The following is a 17603-nucleotide window of genomic DNA, read 5'->3' as shown; positions in this document are numbered from 1 at the left end:
CACTCAGGTCCGGCTCTAATGAAATATTCACGGGTCAGTGGTCCCGTGAGAAATGACTTGGATCAGTCAATTGCTTTTCAGCAAGTCATTTTCTCCCTCAGACAGTCACGCCGCTCGTCATTAGAGCTGGACGGACCAAACGCCTCCTGACGCGTGTTTAGTGATCGTCTCCCTCTTTGAGCTGAAGGTGTGAAATCTCTTCCTCTGTCAACTAGTCACAGATCAATTAGTGCTGTTTAAGCATCACTATCACTATTGCTCATACTTCAGTGTGTGTGTTAAGTGATTCCTCAAATCATGTGTGTTGTTGAGGAGAGTTTGTGATGATAATATCTTTACTAACTGATCGGATGCACCATTTTCACCTGCTAGACCAGAAAACAGGTGAAAAAATAGGTCACCGTATAGATATATAGAGAGAGATTATCAGCTTGATTATCAGTCAAAAATAAGTTTTCATTTAATTTCAACGTGTCCATCTCATTTGCTGTCATTCAATTGTATAATACACAGCCTCAAAAAAGATACTTAAGTCTCACATAAAACCGTCTGAATACAAAATATACAAAGTGTTTATTTTTTATTATTTTTATTATAGAACAAAGATGCTTTTAAAGCCAAACATTTCTGTATTTCTCTCCTAGATATTGAACGTATAGTCAAATCACCAGATAAGAGCTTTTATTTGCTCAGATTAATGTTTTTTGGAATAATTGATATACTTACAGTTTCTGTTAATTCTGTTGTTTATGTTCCTGTTAAAATTTCATTTGTTTCTGGGTTTTTATTTTTTATTTTTATTTTTTTATATAATAACCCTGCGTCAGACTGAAGTCATGGATGCGTTTGGCAGTGAATTCATTGTAAGACGAGGAATAAAAACACTTCATTTATGTATTAAATTATTTATTTCGAACTAGGTGTAGATTTCATTACAGAAAAGCGCACATACATGCAGAGAGAGCGTGCACTGATAAATTGATCTGAATGAAATTGAGGAAGACATGAAACACACACACACACACACACACACACAGTGGCATCAATTATGGGATGTGTGTGGTCACCAGCCCTCTATCCAATTCAAGACATTTAATTGGACGAAGGCAATGAAGTGTGTCCTCTCAGTCTCTCTCTCTCTGCGGGTCAGTAATGAGGTGAGGTGTAGGAGGTTTTGTCAGTTTGCATCATATTGTTTTACTTCTTAACTTTGTCTCATTAGAGCTCATGAGTGCTGAATTTCGTGTGTGTGTGTGTGGTGGGACATGAAGGCAGATGCAGTGGACACAAAAAGACCTTTATGATGTAACATCAGTCTAAAGTTTCAGCATAGAAAGACAGAAATTAAATGAGAGACTTTGATGTTTTCTGCTCATATACTGAGGTTCCCTTGTCTAAAGTAGCAAGTGCCCTGCCATCATTTTGTTGTTGTTGTTGTTGTTGTTATTTTGGATGTAAAGTGCATGAACTGTCACAGGAGAATATATGTTCTGTATTATAGATACTACTTGTAGATGTTTGCAAATTGCTGTAAGAACACCAATGGACAGAATCAGAAGGTGGTACAGAGCAGCAGCGTAAGGTAGGCTGAACAAGTAAATTCAGAATTAGTTACACAAACATGATCACGTGGAAAGACCACAAACACACCGCGGAACAAATACTACATGAATTTGGCTCTGATATCATCTACATACTAGACACCTAGACTTAATTACATAACGCTGAATCAGTAAAGATTATTAAACGGAGTGAATAGTGCGGTACGGAGTGCAAGATCAAATGGCAAACACATTATAAGACATTCATCGCTGACTAGAAGATAAAGCTCGGCTGAAGGCACAGAATTGAGTGAGTCTGAATACACCGATCAGGCATAACATTATGAGCACTGACAGGTGAAGTGAATAACACTGATTATCTCTTCATCACGGCACCTGTTAGTGGGTGGGATATATTAGGCAGCAAGTGAACATTTTGTCCTCAAAGTTGATGTTAGAAGCAGGAAAATGGGCAAGCGTAAGGATTTGAGTGAGTTTGACAAGGGACAAGTTGTGATGGCTAGACGACTGGATCAGAGCATCTCCAAAACTGCAGTTCTTGTGGGATGTTCCCGGTCTGCAGTGGTCAGTATCTATCAAAAGTGGTCCAAGGAAGGAACAGTGGTGAACCGGCGACAGGGTCATGGGCGGTCAAGGCTCATTGATGCACGTGGGGAGCGAAGGATGGCCCGTGTGATCCGATCCAACAGACAAGCTCCTGTAGCTCAAACTGCTCAAGAAGTTAATGCTGGTTCTGATAGAGAGGTGTCAGAATACACAGTGAATCACAGTTTGTTGCGTATGGAGCTGCATAGCTGCAGACAAGTGTCTAAAATAGTCAGGGTGCCCATGCTGACCCCTGTCCACCGCCAAAAGAGCCAACAGTGGGCATGTGAGCATCAGAACTGGACCACGGAGCAATGAAAGAAGGTGGCCTGGTCTGGTGAATCACGTTTTCTTTTACATCACGTGGATGTCTGGGTGTGTGTGCGTCGCTTACCTGGGGAACACACCAGGATGCACTATGTGCTGAACAAACAAGTCAGATCCATGGAGGTTCAACCTCGCAACTTACAGGACTTAAAGGATCTGCTGCTAACATCTTGGTACAGATACCACAGCACACCTTCAGGAGTCTAGTCTGACTTTAAAAAGCACCCACCCCCCCAGTAAAATCAATGTAATATATTTTTGTTCAATAATATTTTTTTTCCTTTTGTCTTTTGTATTTTAGGAGATTTTTATGGTAATAATTATTAATATTTATGCAATAATTATCCCTCTACAGCACAGTGTTGCCCTCAGGTCAATCAGAAAGGTCGAAAAAGTACCAAAGAACAGTCCAGTAAGGTGTGGGAGTCAATATCAAGCACCATTTAAAGGTGGGACGTCCTGTTCTGACACATGGTCACAGGAGCACATGGTGTGAGAAGAAGGCAATATTATTTGCTTTAGTAACCTTATTTAAAATGACATGAACTGTACATAAAAAATATGTGTGTGTGTATGAAGGTGTAGAGAAGCCTTTTGTCAGGTTTTTTGAAGTTTTTTTAATTTGCATGTTCAGAAATTCAGTTTTTCTTTTCGTTGCCTCAAGGAAACGTTGTGCGATAAGGGCTACTTTTCAAAGATGTCTTGGACAATACCTCACATTGGCAATAATGTGTTACAAGAAGGGAAGATGCAGGGTTCCTGGGTGCACAGGAACACCCAAAGTGATGTGAAAAAATTGTAACTTACATCTCAGCAGAGAAGAAGAGCTTTTTGAAGTTTCGTATGGAGTGAAATCTTAGTACATGAAGTGCATAATATGACATGACACACATATATCAGTGTGTTTCAAATGTTTTCCCTTTTTACTTAATGATTTCTTGACATTAAAATTCCATTTTTTTTATTATTATTTTTTATCAATAACGTTCCCAAATTAATCAAAAAATGTCAATTTTTTTTTTTTTTTTTTTTTTTTTTTTTTTTTTTATGTGCCATCAACATGTGTGCAGTAGGTTATGATCCATTTTTCCCATTGAAAATATTACTATGATATGTAATACCATAAAAAGAAAGACATGTAATACCATAGTTTATCCACTAGATGCATGTGCAGCTCTCTATAGCGAAGCTTGTGAATTCCCTAGTTGTTTTTGGACATATTTACTTTTTTCTTTCAGGTTGTGGATTTGAATATATATTTAGAGATTCTCAAAGACTTCTTTTTGTTAAGGTTTAGATTTTTCTGTTTATCCGTTTGATTGATTTAAATGGTGATTTGAAGTGCCAGTTTTTACATTATAATACAGTCACTTAGCCTTGTCAAATCATGCCCCCAATTTTGTCTGTGTTCATATTTTTAACGATTTTTAAAACTTGAACATTCAGTAACCCTATATAATAAGGGCCCGTTAGTTAATGCATTATAGAAAACTAATTATTAATATCAATAATAATAATAATAATAACATATAAGTAATCATTATAAATAAAATAATAAATAATAACAAAATGAAAAAAAAACAATTACTAAACTTTGAACAAAAAAAAAATCAATGATACTAAAATAACTATGTAATGTAATGTAAATGCTGAAATTTGTTGTAAAAATGTTAGTGGACATTCTTTTCAGGAAAGAAAAGTCATAGGAACATAAGAAAAGATCTTCAGAAAAACATTAAGCGCCGTATGTTACATTCGGCACAAGGCGACACCAGGCGCGACGCAAGTGTTTTTTGCTAGTTTCAGTCCAACGCAGTTCATTCTGTGCCACATTGTTTAAATAGCAAATGCATTTGTGCCCATTTGTGCCCATTTGTGCGTCCATGGGCATGCTGGTCTGAAAACGAGGTGTGTTCAGGTGCATTGTTGGCGTGTTGCTATTTTGAGGCAACTGAAATGCGGCATGGCAGATTCGCTATTTACATGGAGGAATATTACTTTTTGCCATTTTTGCTATATAAAGGGCGCGTTAGTAATACGTGTATAGTAATATTCCACCATGTAAACAGCGAATCCGCCATGGCACGAGCGCACCTGGCTTTTAAAGGGAATGGGAGATGATACTCTGATTGACCCAAAACACACCTATTACTCATTAAGAGAATAGGGACAACCCTTTTGGACCATGCACCTGACGCGCCGACCGTTTTTCCCGTCCTTAAACCAGCAAAAGTGGATTCGGACACGCCCCAAGTGCACCTGCGCCATGCACTTCAGACCATGCCCTTAGATCATTAAAATAGGCCCCAAAGTATTTTCAAGAATTCAAAACATTCATAACTTTTTAGAAAACAAGATGTACAGAAGAATTTCAATCTTCAAAATGTTTTGTAAATCCAGCTTCTGGTGAATGAGACGCTATAAACGAGGGGATCAGGCAGATCATCCAGACAGATTTTCACAAGCTCTCAGGAATGATCTTTCTTCTATCAGAGATAATTACTCTTAATAACCGTCCCATTAACAAGATGAGGATCATGCATCATTAACGCTTTTATATCCTTCATATCTTCATCTCTCTCTCTCTCTGAGCGCCTCAGGGAAACATCATCCTCCATCTGAACCAGAGGAAACTCTTCTGAGGAGAGATTTACTGTACCTATGTACTATACAGCAAATCTCAACGGTCTCATTTTTGTTTATTTCCTTGCAAAATGTAGCTATTATCACCCACCTCATTATATAACGTTTTATCTGCATACATACAGCACACTCACATTCAGTGCTATATACTATGCACTTATGTTTACTTTTTGGTGGTTTTCAGATGTTCTGGCCTGGTTTATTTGCTAATAACTGTCATTTTTCATTGAGTTTAAGTCTATATTTGGTGTGTGTGGGTTCAGTGCGGCAGGTCTCTCTCAGTCTGAGATCATGAGCGGGATGTGCTGCGGTGTTTATTAGCGCCGTGAGTGTGTTGTGTGGGTTTTGTGTGGTCCGGTGAGAGTCGCAGGAGGCCTCGCCGTGTGTCATAAGAGTTTAAAATGATCTTCTGTCTTTTTGCTTTATTAAGACACTTTCAGCTTCAGTCTCGGAGGACGAACGGGCTGCGGATGCCTGTTTTAGACGATTACTGCGGCGCTCCTGAGTCCCAAAACGCACACATACACATTAAGACTTCATCTCAGTGTGAGAACATATAGCTTTCTCTCTTTTTTTATTTGTGTGATGCACAGCTGTTTAAAGTTGAAAATAGAGAATTATCAATAACACATTGATTTTACATCTTTTGAAGAACATGAGAGGTGTTTGCTTGTGCAAAACAGTGTTGTTATTAACTAGAACTGAAACTATTCAAACTTTCTATACACTCTATCCTACATTTCTATCCTAGATTCTATCTTGAGATTAAAAGGACAGCAAATGGTGAAAAGTCTCATGCTTTTAAGATGTCTCTCCTGAGAAAATGGCTCACATGCGAGTCACGAGATCTTAATAATGTCTCAAACTGAGCTCAGATTTGCCAAGATGCCAAAGTCTGTGATTAAAAGTCAGTGATCTCAATATAAACACAGCATTTCTCATCAAATGATCTGAGCTGCTATCCACATTCATTTTTTAAGGCACCCCAGGTGAATAGGGTAAAAAACAAAACAAAACAAAACAAAAAAACTAATAGTTATCACCATACCCCCAAAGTAGATTGGTTACAATAAGAATTGCAAACCATTTTTATATTACAAGTTTTCTATAAAATGTTGTTTAAATATGCAAATGAGGCATTATTTACTTAGAAATTGCACAAATGTGCATACATTTCTAGTACAGAAATCTGAACACTGGTCAGGTTCAGAATTCTTGTTTAAATTTTTTTGACATATTAGATAAATTTATTATATCTGAACAAATCCATCTTTAAAACCCTTCAGAATCTAGATAGGAATAAAACTGTAAAGTTTGGTGTGTGTAGGTGCTTCTGAAGTGGAGATACATGTCTCAGTGTAGGAGAAAAAGACTCATTTTGAGAAAACATGTATTGTAATTGAAATCTATAGACACAAAATAGATAAAGAGCCAAAAATAAATCCTTAAAGGTGGATTTCTTACCACTAATCTGAAAAAACACTTTATTAAAAGCCAAAAAGGCCAAAATCTCAAAATTGAGAAAACAAAACAAAAAAAAAAGCTTTACACTTAAAAAAAAAAAGTGTCAAATCAACTTAGATAATTAATGTGGTTCAGATAAAATAATATTTTGAGTTTCTGTTGATTAAACCAATCTCCTTCATTGTATTAACTCTAATTTTTTATTTCAATGAACTCAAAATTTTAAGTTAAGGTTATTTACTTTTTAAGTTTAAGTTCTTTATTGGCATCATTGGTTCCATGAAGAACCTTCAACATCTATAGAATCTTTCCATTCCACAAAAGATTCTTTAGAATAGAAAAAGGTTCCTATTAAAATATTATTCATGCTACGAAAAAAAAAAAAAAAAAGGTTCTTTTAAGAACTGTTCACTGAAAGTAGGGCTGGGCAATATGGGAAAAAAAAAATCTAATTTATTTATTTATTTATTTTCAGGACTATTGACCTTTTTTTAATGTTTAACTAGTCAACTTAACTACAATATGATTCAAGTAACATTTGATGGTTAAAAGAAAAGATCTGTTCCAAGTGCACCACAACTGAAGTAATCAACATGGTGTAGATGTGAAACAAATTACATATTTGTTAAATATCTCAGCAGAAATTATGCATGAAATATGAAGGCAAATGTCTTATAAACTTACCTTAAACATATCCTATTTACTCAGAAATAATATAAGAAAAATGTTAAATATGTCTTAGCCAAAAAGTAAAAGCAATAAATGACACCAGTAATAAGCTATTATAAAGATCAAATGCTTTGTAAAAACAGAAAATAACAGCACTTTTCAGCCTGTCACCATCATGCAAACATGAAATATCAAACAAACAGTAGTAGTTCTTTACAGGTTTTTGCATTCCATTGTGCTATTTTTCCTATAGTTTTTATGTTTGGTGGACACCTTTGGCTGTCTCACATCTTTTGCAGCATCTAACCCATGAAACGGTGTTGTGACGAATTTCGACTCCCTGCCAAATTATTACCCCCCCTCGTTGAAGTCGCTACCTGATTGACTAATCCTAACCCCACCTCTAATCCTAAACCTACTAATACTAGGGGGGTAATAATTTGGCTGGGGTCAGAATTCGGCGTTCTAAAATGTGGCGTTCAAGTTAAAAAAGTTAAACTTGCATCTAATAACTTTTCAAAAAAAAAAAAATTTTTTCTATTTTTTTCCCCATTCCACTGTCCGCAAGTGATTTTTTTTCAACGCATTGACGCATTTCTGAGTGAACAGCCACTTAAGACTAGCGATGTGTTCGACGTCACACGAGAGCGGTTAATCAGGAGCGCCATCATGTGGTCGAATCATTTTCTTCTTTTGACAGTTATTGCTGTATTTTCGATATGTCTAATTGTAACGTTTGCTAACTTTTTTATTCAAAAATGCGATTTCTCGATTTAAAAAATAATAAAATCGAGGCAAAACATTAAATTTGGATTAATCGAAAACATTGGAAAAATCGCCCAGCCCTAACTGAAAGGCTCTTTGGGGAACCAAAAATGGTTCTTCATCATTGCAAAAACCTTTTATTTTTAAGAGTGTATAAGTCACTATCTGAGGTCAGATAGCGCAGAGAGATTGTGAAATGTTGGGGTCGTGGCTCAGAAAACCGTCAAGACTGAGGACAGACACGCTGTTTGTTTTGCCAAATTTATTCCCTCACAAATGAGGTGTAAAAACGACACAGCGGAGCTTTCAACCGCACCGAATGAAGACTAATAACCGGCACCCGATGGACAGACCTGCTGTAAATTGGCCTGCCGCCCCTCTGCCGCTCTTTCTTCCTGTTGTTGTGCTGTAATTGGAGGGAATGAGGGGGAATCCTTCCACATCAGGAGGATCTGTGCATACTGCGACTGTGCTAGGGTTGTGCTGCTTGTTGGTGGTGGGTTATTTTAGTGGACTCTCGGGTGCTAATGATCAGGTCTGTGGTTCCTGCTTCCTGACCGCGTACAGTTAGTTTTACATGTTCATTTTCCACTCTCTCTGGCCTCATGTAGTTACTGCACCTTCCAGACATACTTTATGTAACTTTTTATGCATTTTGTTTTTAGAGAAATTAATTTTCAGGATGCATTAAATTGGTCAAAAGTGAAAGTGAAGACATTTATAATGTTACAAATAAATGCTGAAATGAAATAAAATAATAAGAAGTTTAATACAAACTTTCTATTAATCATGGTTCCCACAAAAATATGAAGCAACACAACTGTTGATAATAATAATTAATGAAAACTGGAGTAATGATGCTGAAATGACATTACATTTTACAATACATTTTAACATATATTCACACAGAAAACTATGAAAGCTTGTTTCCACCATTAAATAAAAAAAGGTAATTGCAACATCTAACTTTTTTCTCACAATTGTGAGTTTTAAAGTCAGAATTGTAAGTTAAAAAGTCAGAATTGTGTGATATAAAGTCAGAATTGTGTTATAAAGTCAGAATTGCGAGATATAAAGTCAGAATTGTGTTATAAAGTCAGAATTGCGAGATATAAAGTCAGAATTGTGTTATAAAGTCAGAATTGCAAGATATAAAGTCAGAATTGTAAGTTATAAAGTCAGAATTGCAAATTATAAAGTCAGAATTGCAAGTTTTAAAAAGTCAGAATTGTGAGATATAAAGTCAGAATTGCAAGTTTTAAAAAGTCAGAATTGCAAGTTATAAAGTCAGAAATGTGTGTAATAAAGTCAGAATTGTAAATTATAAAGTCAGAATTGCGAGTTTTAAAGAATTGCGAGTTTTAAAGTCAGAATTGCGAGTTATAAAGTCAGAATTGTGAGTTTTAAAGAATTGCAAGTTTTAAAGAATTGTGAGTTTGAAAGTCAGAATTGCAAGTTTTAAAAAGTCAGAATTGCAAGTTTTAAAAAGTCAGAATTATGAGATATAAAGTCAGAATTGCGAGTTTTAAAGTCAGAATTGCGAGTTTTAAAGTCAGAATTGTGAGTTTTAAAGTCAGAAATGCGTGTTATAAAGTCAGAATTGCAAATTATAAAGTCAGAAATGCGTGTTATAAAGTCAGAATTGCAAATTATAAAGTCAGAATTGCGAGTTTTAAAGTCAGAATTGCGAGTTATAAAGTCAGAATTGCAAATTATAAAGTCAGAATTGCAAGTTTTAAAAAGTCAGAATTTCAAATTATAAAGTCAGAATTGCAAGTTATAAAGTCAGAAATGTGTGTTATAAAGTCAGAATTGCGATTTTTAAAGAATTGCGAGTTTTAAAGTCAGAATTGCGAGTTATAAAGTCAGAATTGTGAGTTTTAAAGAATTGCGAGTTTTAAAGAATTGCGAGTTTGAAAGTCAGAATTGCAAGTTTTAAAAAGTCAGAATTGCAAGTTTTAAAAAGTCAGAATTGTGAGATATAAAGTCAGAAATGTGTGTTATAAAGTCAGAATTGCAAATTATAAAGTCAGAATTGCGAGTTTTAAAGTCAGAATTGCGAGTTTTAAAGAATTGTGAGTTTTAAAGTCAGAATTGCCATATATCACTTTATAACACGCAATTCTGACTTTAAAACTGGCAGTTGCGAGAAGAAAAGTCAGAATTGTGAGATAAAAAGTCACTGTTAGCTTTATTATTTTTTTATTTAGTGGTGGAAACAAGCTTCCATAGAAAACACTTATTTTAAATTTGTAATAATATTTGTACAATATTACTGTTTTTCCTGTATTTTTAATCGAATAAGTGCAGCCTTGGTAAAGAGGCTTCTTTCAAAAACATAAAAAAAATCATACCAACCCCAAACTTTTCAAAGATAGTGTACTTCATTTGTACTTATCTAGTTTACATCAGGAAGGGTTGAGTTTCTGAATACTGATTATGTAAATGTGGGCGGTCATATGTTAATGAGCTCATGATGTGATATATTAACAGTATAGAAGAATGCATCTTTTTCAGGTCATGAATAACTGAAAATATGTCTGTCAGATTTGAGAGGTGTACGAGACTTTGGCCCATCCTGACGGCTCTCTTCCGTCTCTCTGAAGGCGTGTGAGCAGTAATTAGCGCATGTGTCTGTGTGATTGTGTGGGATGCGAGGGCATCGGCGCTGGACTCTGAGGGTTTAAAGGTCTCTCCAGGACGCTGGTGTCTCCTCTGATTTGCCAGCCTCTTTTTTCTCCTCTGGTTCATCTGCCCCCAGAAAATGTGTTTGTCACACACTTCAGAGCGGCAGCAGAGATCAGACGGCAGCAAGCGTGGCTTTGTGTTTTGCTAATAAGCTCCTTCTTCTCCCCGTGTGACTCGGAGCGCTGCCCTTTTTAAAGAGCCCGTGTGTGTGTGTGTGTGTGTGTGTGTGTGTGTTTCACTGCTGCGCTGCTTTGAAAATCAGCGCTGCTTTGTACCGTGTTTTGCATTGCGTCATGAAAGTGTGTTATCAGAGGTGTTAAGTGCACTAGATTGTGTTTGCGGGTTGGTACAGTAAGTTGAGTTTGTGTGCTTTTGGGACTTGAATACTTGCATACTGCAGAGTATTTTATAATATTTATAATCTTTAGTTTACAGTAATTTTATGTTTTATATATTTTGTTATAAAAGATACAATATACACTACCGTTCAAACATTTTTTATAGTGTCATCTGCTCACCAAGGCTGCCTTTATTTGATCGATAATACAATAAAGAACAGTCATATTGTGAAATATTATTACAAATTAACATAGCTGTTTTATATTTTTGCTTTGCACTATTTTCACTTATGTTGTAAACGTTACAACAATAAAACACATAACGCTGAAGTGGTAAAGACAGAAAGAGAGAAAAGAGTCATTTAATGAAAAATGGAAAATAGTCTTTACCAGTGTCCAGAAATTATTTACCTTAATGATGACATTTAAAGGTCTAGAATATAATATAATGAAGTATATCAAATTTTGATAACAGATAAAACATTACGTGACATTAAGTGGCATTTTTTTGCCCCCACATTTTAAATGCATGGGTATTTGTGTCATTTTTTGGTGGATTTTGCTCTAGTTTCTGACCATGGTAGTTACACAGAACAAACAGGAATAAAGCGACTATGCGCTGATCTCACCGTACAGTCGTCCTGTATCAGCCGTAGATGCTCGGCTTTAATTGGGACCTGCGGTTTGTTCAGAAACTCTCTGTGTAGGTTTAATTCCCACTCATTTACAGCGGCTGACGGTTCTCTGCTCATTAAGACTTCAGGAAAAGATCTGCAGGAACAACAGCTGAGATGAACACGAAATGACCACAACCAGAACAGCCAACGTGGAAAATCCAGTGCATTTATCTTCCTCCTGCGTTCAGAGATTCCTTTTGCTTTATCTGTTTAATACAGATGTTTATTTATTTATTATTACCCATAAGTCTTATTTCCAGTGAAAGTGTGCCATGGAACACAGTGATCTATATCTTGGAATTATATATGTGTATATATGGGCCATTCTGCAGAATTGGTTCGAAGTCAGAGTTGGAAACGTCTTAAAAATGTATTTTTCCACAAATTTTGAAATATTTTTTCTCTCCCCAAATTTGTCACTACCGAAACACAATGATGAATAATTTAATAAGAAAGATTACATTGACCTATTAAGATTTTGTTTACATCTACCTTACCTATATATTTTTTTGCTACTTTTAAAAAAGTTTTCACAGGTAAATCAATGACAATTACAATTTTAACAATATTTCAAGTGTAATTTATGAGATTTGTTGTATTTTGAATCTAATCTTTCTTTGTAAAATGTATAAAGTTTATTATACTGATTTCAAAGTGAAGGATTCATTAGTTTGAATAAACATTGAACCAAACACTATCATAACATCTTAGTTGATAATTCAATATGCTTTATTTGTGACAAAACATCCCGTGTTTCGGTCATGACTGCACATTTTCGGTAGTGACAGTAACAATACAAAATTTTAACTCACATACTAAAACATTTTAAAGTACTAATGATTTACATGTACTAAAATTGTGTTTATTTCTCCCAAATAAATGATTGTGTTCCCTTTTGTCACTACCAAAAACAATGATGACATGTTTCGGTCGTGACTGTTTCGGTAGTGACAATTTCAGATACTTTTGAGTCTAACTCAAAGATGATAATCAACACATGGTTGGCTAGCACAGTTCTGAACACTTGTACACAGTAAAAAACTAAATTTTATCAAATAACACTCAAAAAACAATGATGTCACAAATGAAACTTCACCACATGTTTCGGACGTGACTATTTTGGTAGTGACAATTTCAGATACTTTTGAGTCTAACTCAAAGATGATAATCTAGCACAGTTCTGAACACTTGTACACAGAAAAAAACTAAATTTTATCGAATAACACTCAAAAAACAATGATGTCACAAATGAAACTTCACCACGTTTCGGACGTGACTATTTTGGTAGTGACAATTTTAGATACTTTTGAGTCTAGCACAAAGATGCTAATCAGCACATGTTACTCTAGCACAGTTCTGACAAGTTGTACACACATAAAAACTACATTTTATGGAATAAAAGTTTGCATATTTTGTTGAGTATCATATTATACATCAGGCTTTTATGTCTTATATAGTATGATATAGTGAGAATATGGAGAAAAAAGTGCCCAAACTGTGCAAAAATATGCAATTTGGTTCAGATGTTGATATTTACATGGCTGTTCTGAAAGCTTATAATGTAAATCAATGACATCTTTTTTTACAGAATAGCAGATATGCTTAAATATCAGTCAATGTTTAGTTTTGTAAAAGCTCTGTAGTTTTAAAACTTATAATGCATTGCAATACAATGATTATTGAGAGATGAAGTAATAAACACTCATCAAAAGCCTGATAGTCATATTTGATACATTTTAACATAATTTTAACAAGAGCAGTTGATGAAAGAGGCAAGCTATTATATTTTTATGAAGGAAATGCAAAAAAAAGAAAAAAAAAAAGAGAGATTTATGGATAATCAAGAGTACCTAAGTTGCTTCAGTCCAGTAAGTGTTCATCTTGAAATATTGCTAACAATATAAAGGTTATTCATATGTTAACTTTATACAAATCTGTAAAGTTTTCACAGCTACAAGACATATGAACCACAAGCTGAAGTGGGGACGTTTTTTATAATTATACTAAAAGGCTTTAATTTGCTAAAAACATATCAATCAGATGACAGAAGGCATGTAGTAGATTGTGTACAACAGGTTTTTCAGCAAAGTTGATCGTTTCGAGGCCTTAGAAATGTACATATTAAATACAAAACAGCAGGGTTCATAGGGAAGCTTGTAGCTTGACAAACAACTTGTCTTCAACAGCACTGAGCAGAAAGTGTTTATGTGAAGACGTGTTAAAGCGTCTGTCTAAGCGTCGACCGCTGTTAACATTAGTAACCTGTCAGGAAAATCAAAGCTCTCAGTCAAAACATCGTAAGGAGACTGATTTCCTTTATTCTGCACTGTTGAAAATCCCAGTGGCCTCTAGTCCTCCGAGCAGCTTCTACAACACAAAGTCTGTTCATTAGTAATGATCAAGCATGTCTGTAATCATCCGTGAGATGTGATCGTTGTTTTCGTGGCCTATTTAAAGTGCAGGGCAGCCGCATTCCCTGATCGGCCCATCAGAGGCGCGTTTGGAAGGATAAAAACACCTCAGACATGCGCTGCATTGTTCAGTTTGAACATATGGCCCTATATGCGAAGGCCGCAGGGGTTTAATGTGTGCTTTCATTTGCATTCATGTTTCCAGGGTAATCAGGAGGCCACCAATCCGGCGGACGCGATGGCCCAGACGTACACCCCGCAGTATGCGCATCCCGCGCAGAATGGAATCCCTGCAGAGTTCAGTGCGACACACGCTCTTCCCACGCAAGACTACGCAGGACAGAACCGAGTCCCGGATCACGGCTTGACGCTCTACACGCCGGCACAGACTCACAGCGATCTGGCCAACGCCGACAGCAACACGCCAACCATCAGCACCGGAACCAACACAGCAACGGTGCGTTAAACACACAGACAGTGCCGTTTCTATGGAAGCTTGTTTCTAAAATGAAAAAAAAAAGACTTTTATGTCACAATTTAGACTTTTATCTCGCAATTATGAGAAAAAAAGAAAAAAAAAGACAGAACTGTGGGACATAAACTCAGAATTTTGAGATATAAACTTGCAAGTCTGAGAAGAAAAGTCCAGACAAGACATTTCCAGACATTTTTCTCTCAATTCTGAAAAAGAAAATCAGAATTGCAAGAAATGAACTTAGAACTGCGAGATAAAAATGAACAATTCTCAGAACTTTTGTTTTCACAATTATATCTCACAGTTCAGACAATTCTGAGTTTATATTTCACAATAAACTTAGAATTGTAAGATATAAACTCAGTATTGCAAGATATAAACTCGGAATTATATAGCCAGAAAAGCGTAAACAAGAAGATTCAAACTTTTGAAAAATTCTGAAACAGTAGAATTGCAAGAAATAAACTCAGAATTCTGAGAAAAAAAGTTAGAATTGCAAGATATAAACTCACAATTCTGAGAAAAATGTTAGAATTGTGAGATATAAAGTCATAATTGAATTTCAAGATATAGTCTCGGAATTGAATTGTGAGATATAAACTCAGAATTGAATTGTGAGATATAAACTCAGAATTGAATTGTGAGATATAAACTCAGAATTGAATTGTGAGATATAAACTCAGAATTGAATTGCAAGATATAAACTCATAATTTTGAGGAAAAAGTTATAATTGCGAGATATATACTCAGAATTGATTTGTGAGATATAAACTCAGAATTGAATTGCGAGATATGAACTCAGAATTGAATTGCGAGATATGACCTCAGAATTGAATTGCGAGATAAAAATTGAAATTGCGAGATACGACCTGAATTGAATTGCGAGATATGACCTCAGAATTGAATTGCGAGATATGACCTCAGAATTGAATTGCGAGATACGAACTCAGAATTGAATTGCGAGATACGAACTCAGAATTGAATTGCAAGATATGACCTCAGAATTGAATTGTGAGATATAAACTCAGAATTGAATTGTGAGATATAAACTCAGAATTGAATTGTGAGATATAAACTCAGAATTTAATTGTGAGATATAAACTCAGAATTGAATTGCAAGATATAAACTCATAATTTTGAGGAAAAAGTTATAATTGCAAGATATATACTCAGAATTGATTTGTGAGATATAAACTCAGAATTGAATTGCGAGATACGACCTCAGAATTGAATTGCGAGATATGACCTCAGAATTGAATTGCGAGATATGACCTCAGAATTGAATTGCGAGATAAGAATTGAAATTGCGAGATACGACCTCAGAATTGAATTGCGAGATATGACCTCAGAATTGAATTGCGAGATATGACCTCAGAATTGAATTGCGAGATACGAACTCAGAATTGAATTGCGAGATACAAACTCAGAATTGAATTGCAAGATATGACCTCAGAATTGAATTGCAAGATATGACCTCAGAATTGAATTGCGAGATATGACCTCAGAATTGAATTGCAGGATATAAACTCAATTGAATTGTGAGATACGAACTCAGAATTGAATTGTGAGATATAAACTCAGAATTGAATTGCGAGATATAAACTCAATTGAATTGCGAGATATAAACTCAGAATTGAATTGCGAGATATAAACTCAATTGAATTGTGAGATACAAACTCAGAATTGAATTGCGAGATACAAACTCAGAATTGAATTGTGAGATATAAACTCAGAATTGAATTGCAAGATATAAACTCATAATTTTGAGGAAAAAGTTATAATTGCGAGATATATACTCAGAATTGAATTGCGAGATATGAACTCAGAATTGAATTGCGAGATATGACCTCAGAATTGAATTGCGAGATAAGAATTGAAATTGCGAGATATAAACTCAGAATTGAATTGCGAGATATAAACTCAACTGAATTGCGAGATATAAACTCAGAATTGAATTGCGAGATATGAACTCAGAATTGAATTGCGAGATATGACCTCAGAATTGAATTGCGAGATAAGAATTGAAATTGCGAGATATAAACTCAGAATTGAATTGCGAGATATAAACTCAATTGAATTGTGAGATACAAACTCAGAATTGAATTGCGAGATATGAACTCAGAATTGAATTGCAAGATATAAACTCAATTGAATTGTGAGATACGAACTCAGAATTGAATTGCGAGATATGAACTCAGAATTGAATTGTGAGATATAAACTCAGAATTGCGAGATTTAAACTCGCAATTCTTGGAAAGAAAATTGTTTTCAGTGGAGAAAAAAGGAATTGCGAGTTATAAACTCAGAATTCTGAAAAAAGGACAGAATTGCGAGATGTAACCTCAGAATTTTGAGGAAAAAAAAGATAGAACTGCAGAATGTAAACTCAAAATTCTTAAAAACGTCAACATTGCATGATGTAAACTCAGAATTCTAAAAAGAGACAGAATTAATAATTTCTTAGGGGAAAAAAGACAATTGCAAGTAAACTCGGAATTCTAAAAAAAAAGACAGAATGGCAAGACGTAAACTTAGAATTCTAAAAGAGAATTGCAATATGAAATTTGGAATTATGAAAAGAGACAATTGCAAGAAGTAAACTCAAATAAAAAAAAAGACAGAATTGCAAGATGTAAACTCGGAATTCTCAGGTGGATAAGGACAAAATTAAATGATAAATACTCAGATTAAAAAAAAAATATATATATAGAATTACATAATGTAAACTCAGAATTCTAAAAAGAGACAGAATTGCAAGATGTAAACTCAAAATTCTAAAAGAAACAGAATTGTAAGATGCGAAAATTTACTGACAATTTCTGAGTGAAACGTTTTTTTCAAAGTAAATCCTACACCAGTTTTGTTTAGTGTACATATAATATAAGGTTTTTCAACTCGAGTTAAACTACTGTTTTTATAAATAGAAGCACTTATGCTATCATTTTTTTTTTTTTTTTTTTTTTTTTTTGAAGAAACAAGTGAGAAAAAAAACTTTTTTT

At 34.9% G+C, this 17603-nt stretch overlaps 1 protein-coding gene across 5 annotated transcripts in view; it reads left to right on the top strand.

Moving 5' to 3' along the window:
• Positions 1 to 17603, top strand: part of rbfox3b (RNA binding fox-1 homolog 3b) — a 223215-nt gene that overhangs the window by 150739 nt on the left and 54873 nt on the right. For all 5 annotated transcript variants that reach the window (XM_048200603.1, XM_048200620.1, XM_048200609.1 and 2 more), the window contains exon 4: positions 14335 to 14586. In XM_048200603.1, the coding sequence (XP_048056560.1) occupies positions 14335 to 14586 (252 nt within the window). The remainder of the gene's footprint in view (positions 1 to 14334; positions 14587 to 17603) is intronic.

Source organism: Megalobrama amblycephala, linkage group LG1, assembly GCF_018812025.1.
Source record: "Megalobrama amblycephala isolate DHTTF-2021 linkage group LG1, ASM1881202v1, whole genome shotgun sequence".
In the NCBI taxonomy this organism is placed as follows: Eukaryota; Metazoa; Chordata; class Actinopteri; order Cypriniformes; family Xenocyprididae; genus Megalobrama; species Megalobrama amblycephala.
Note: the sequence above shows the minus strand (reverse complement) of the source record. Positions and strands in the feature narration are given on the sequence as shown.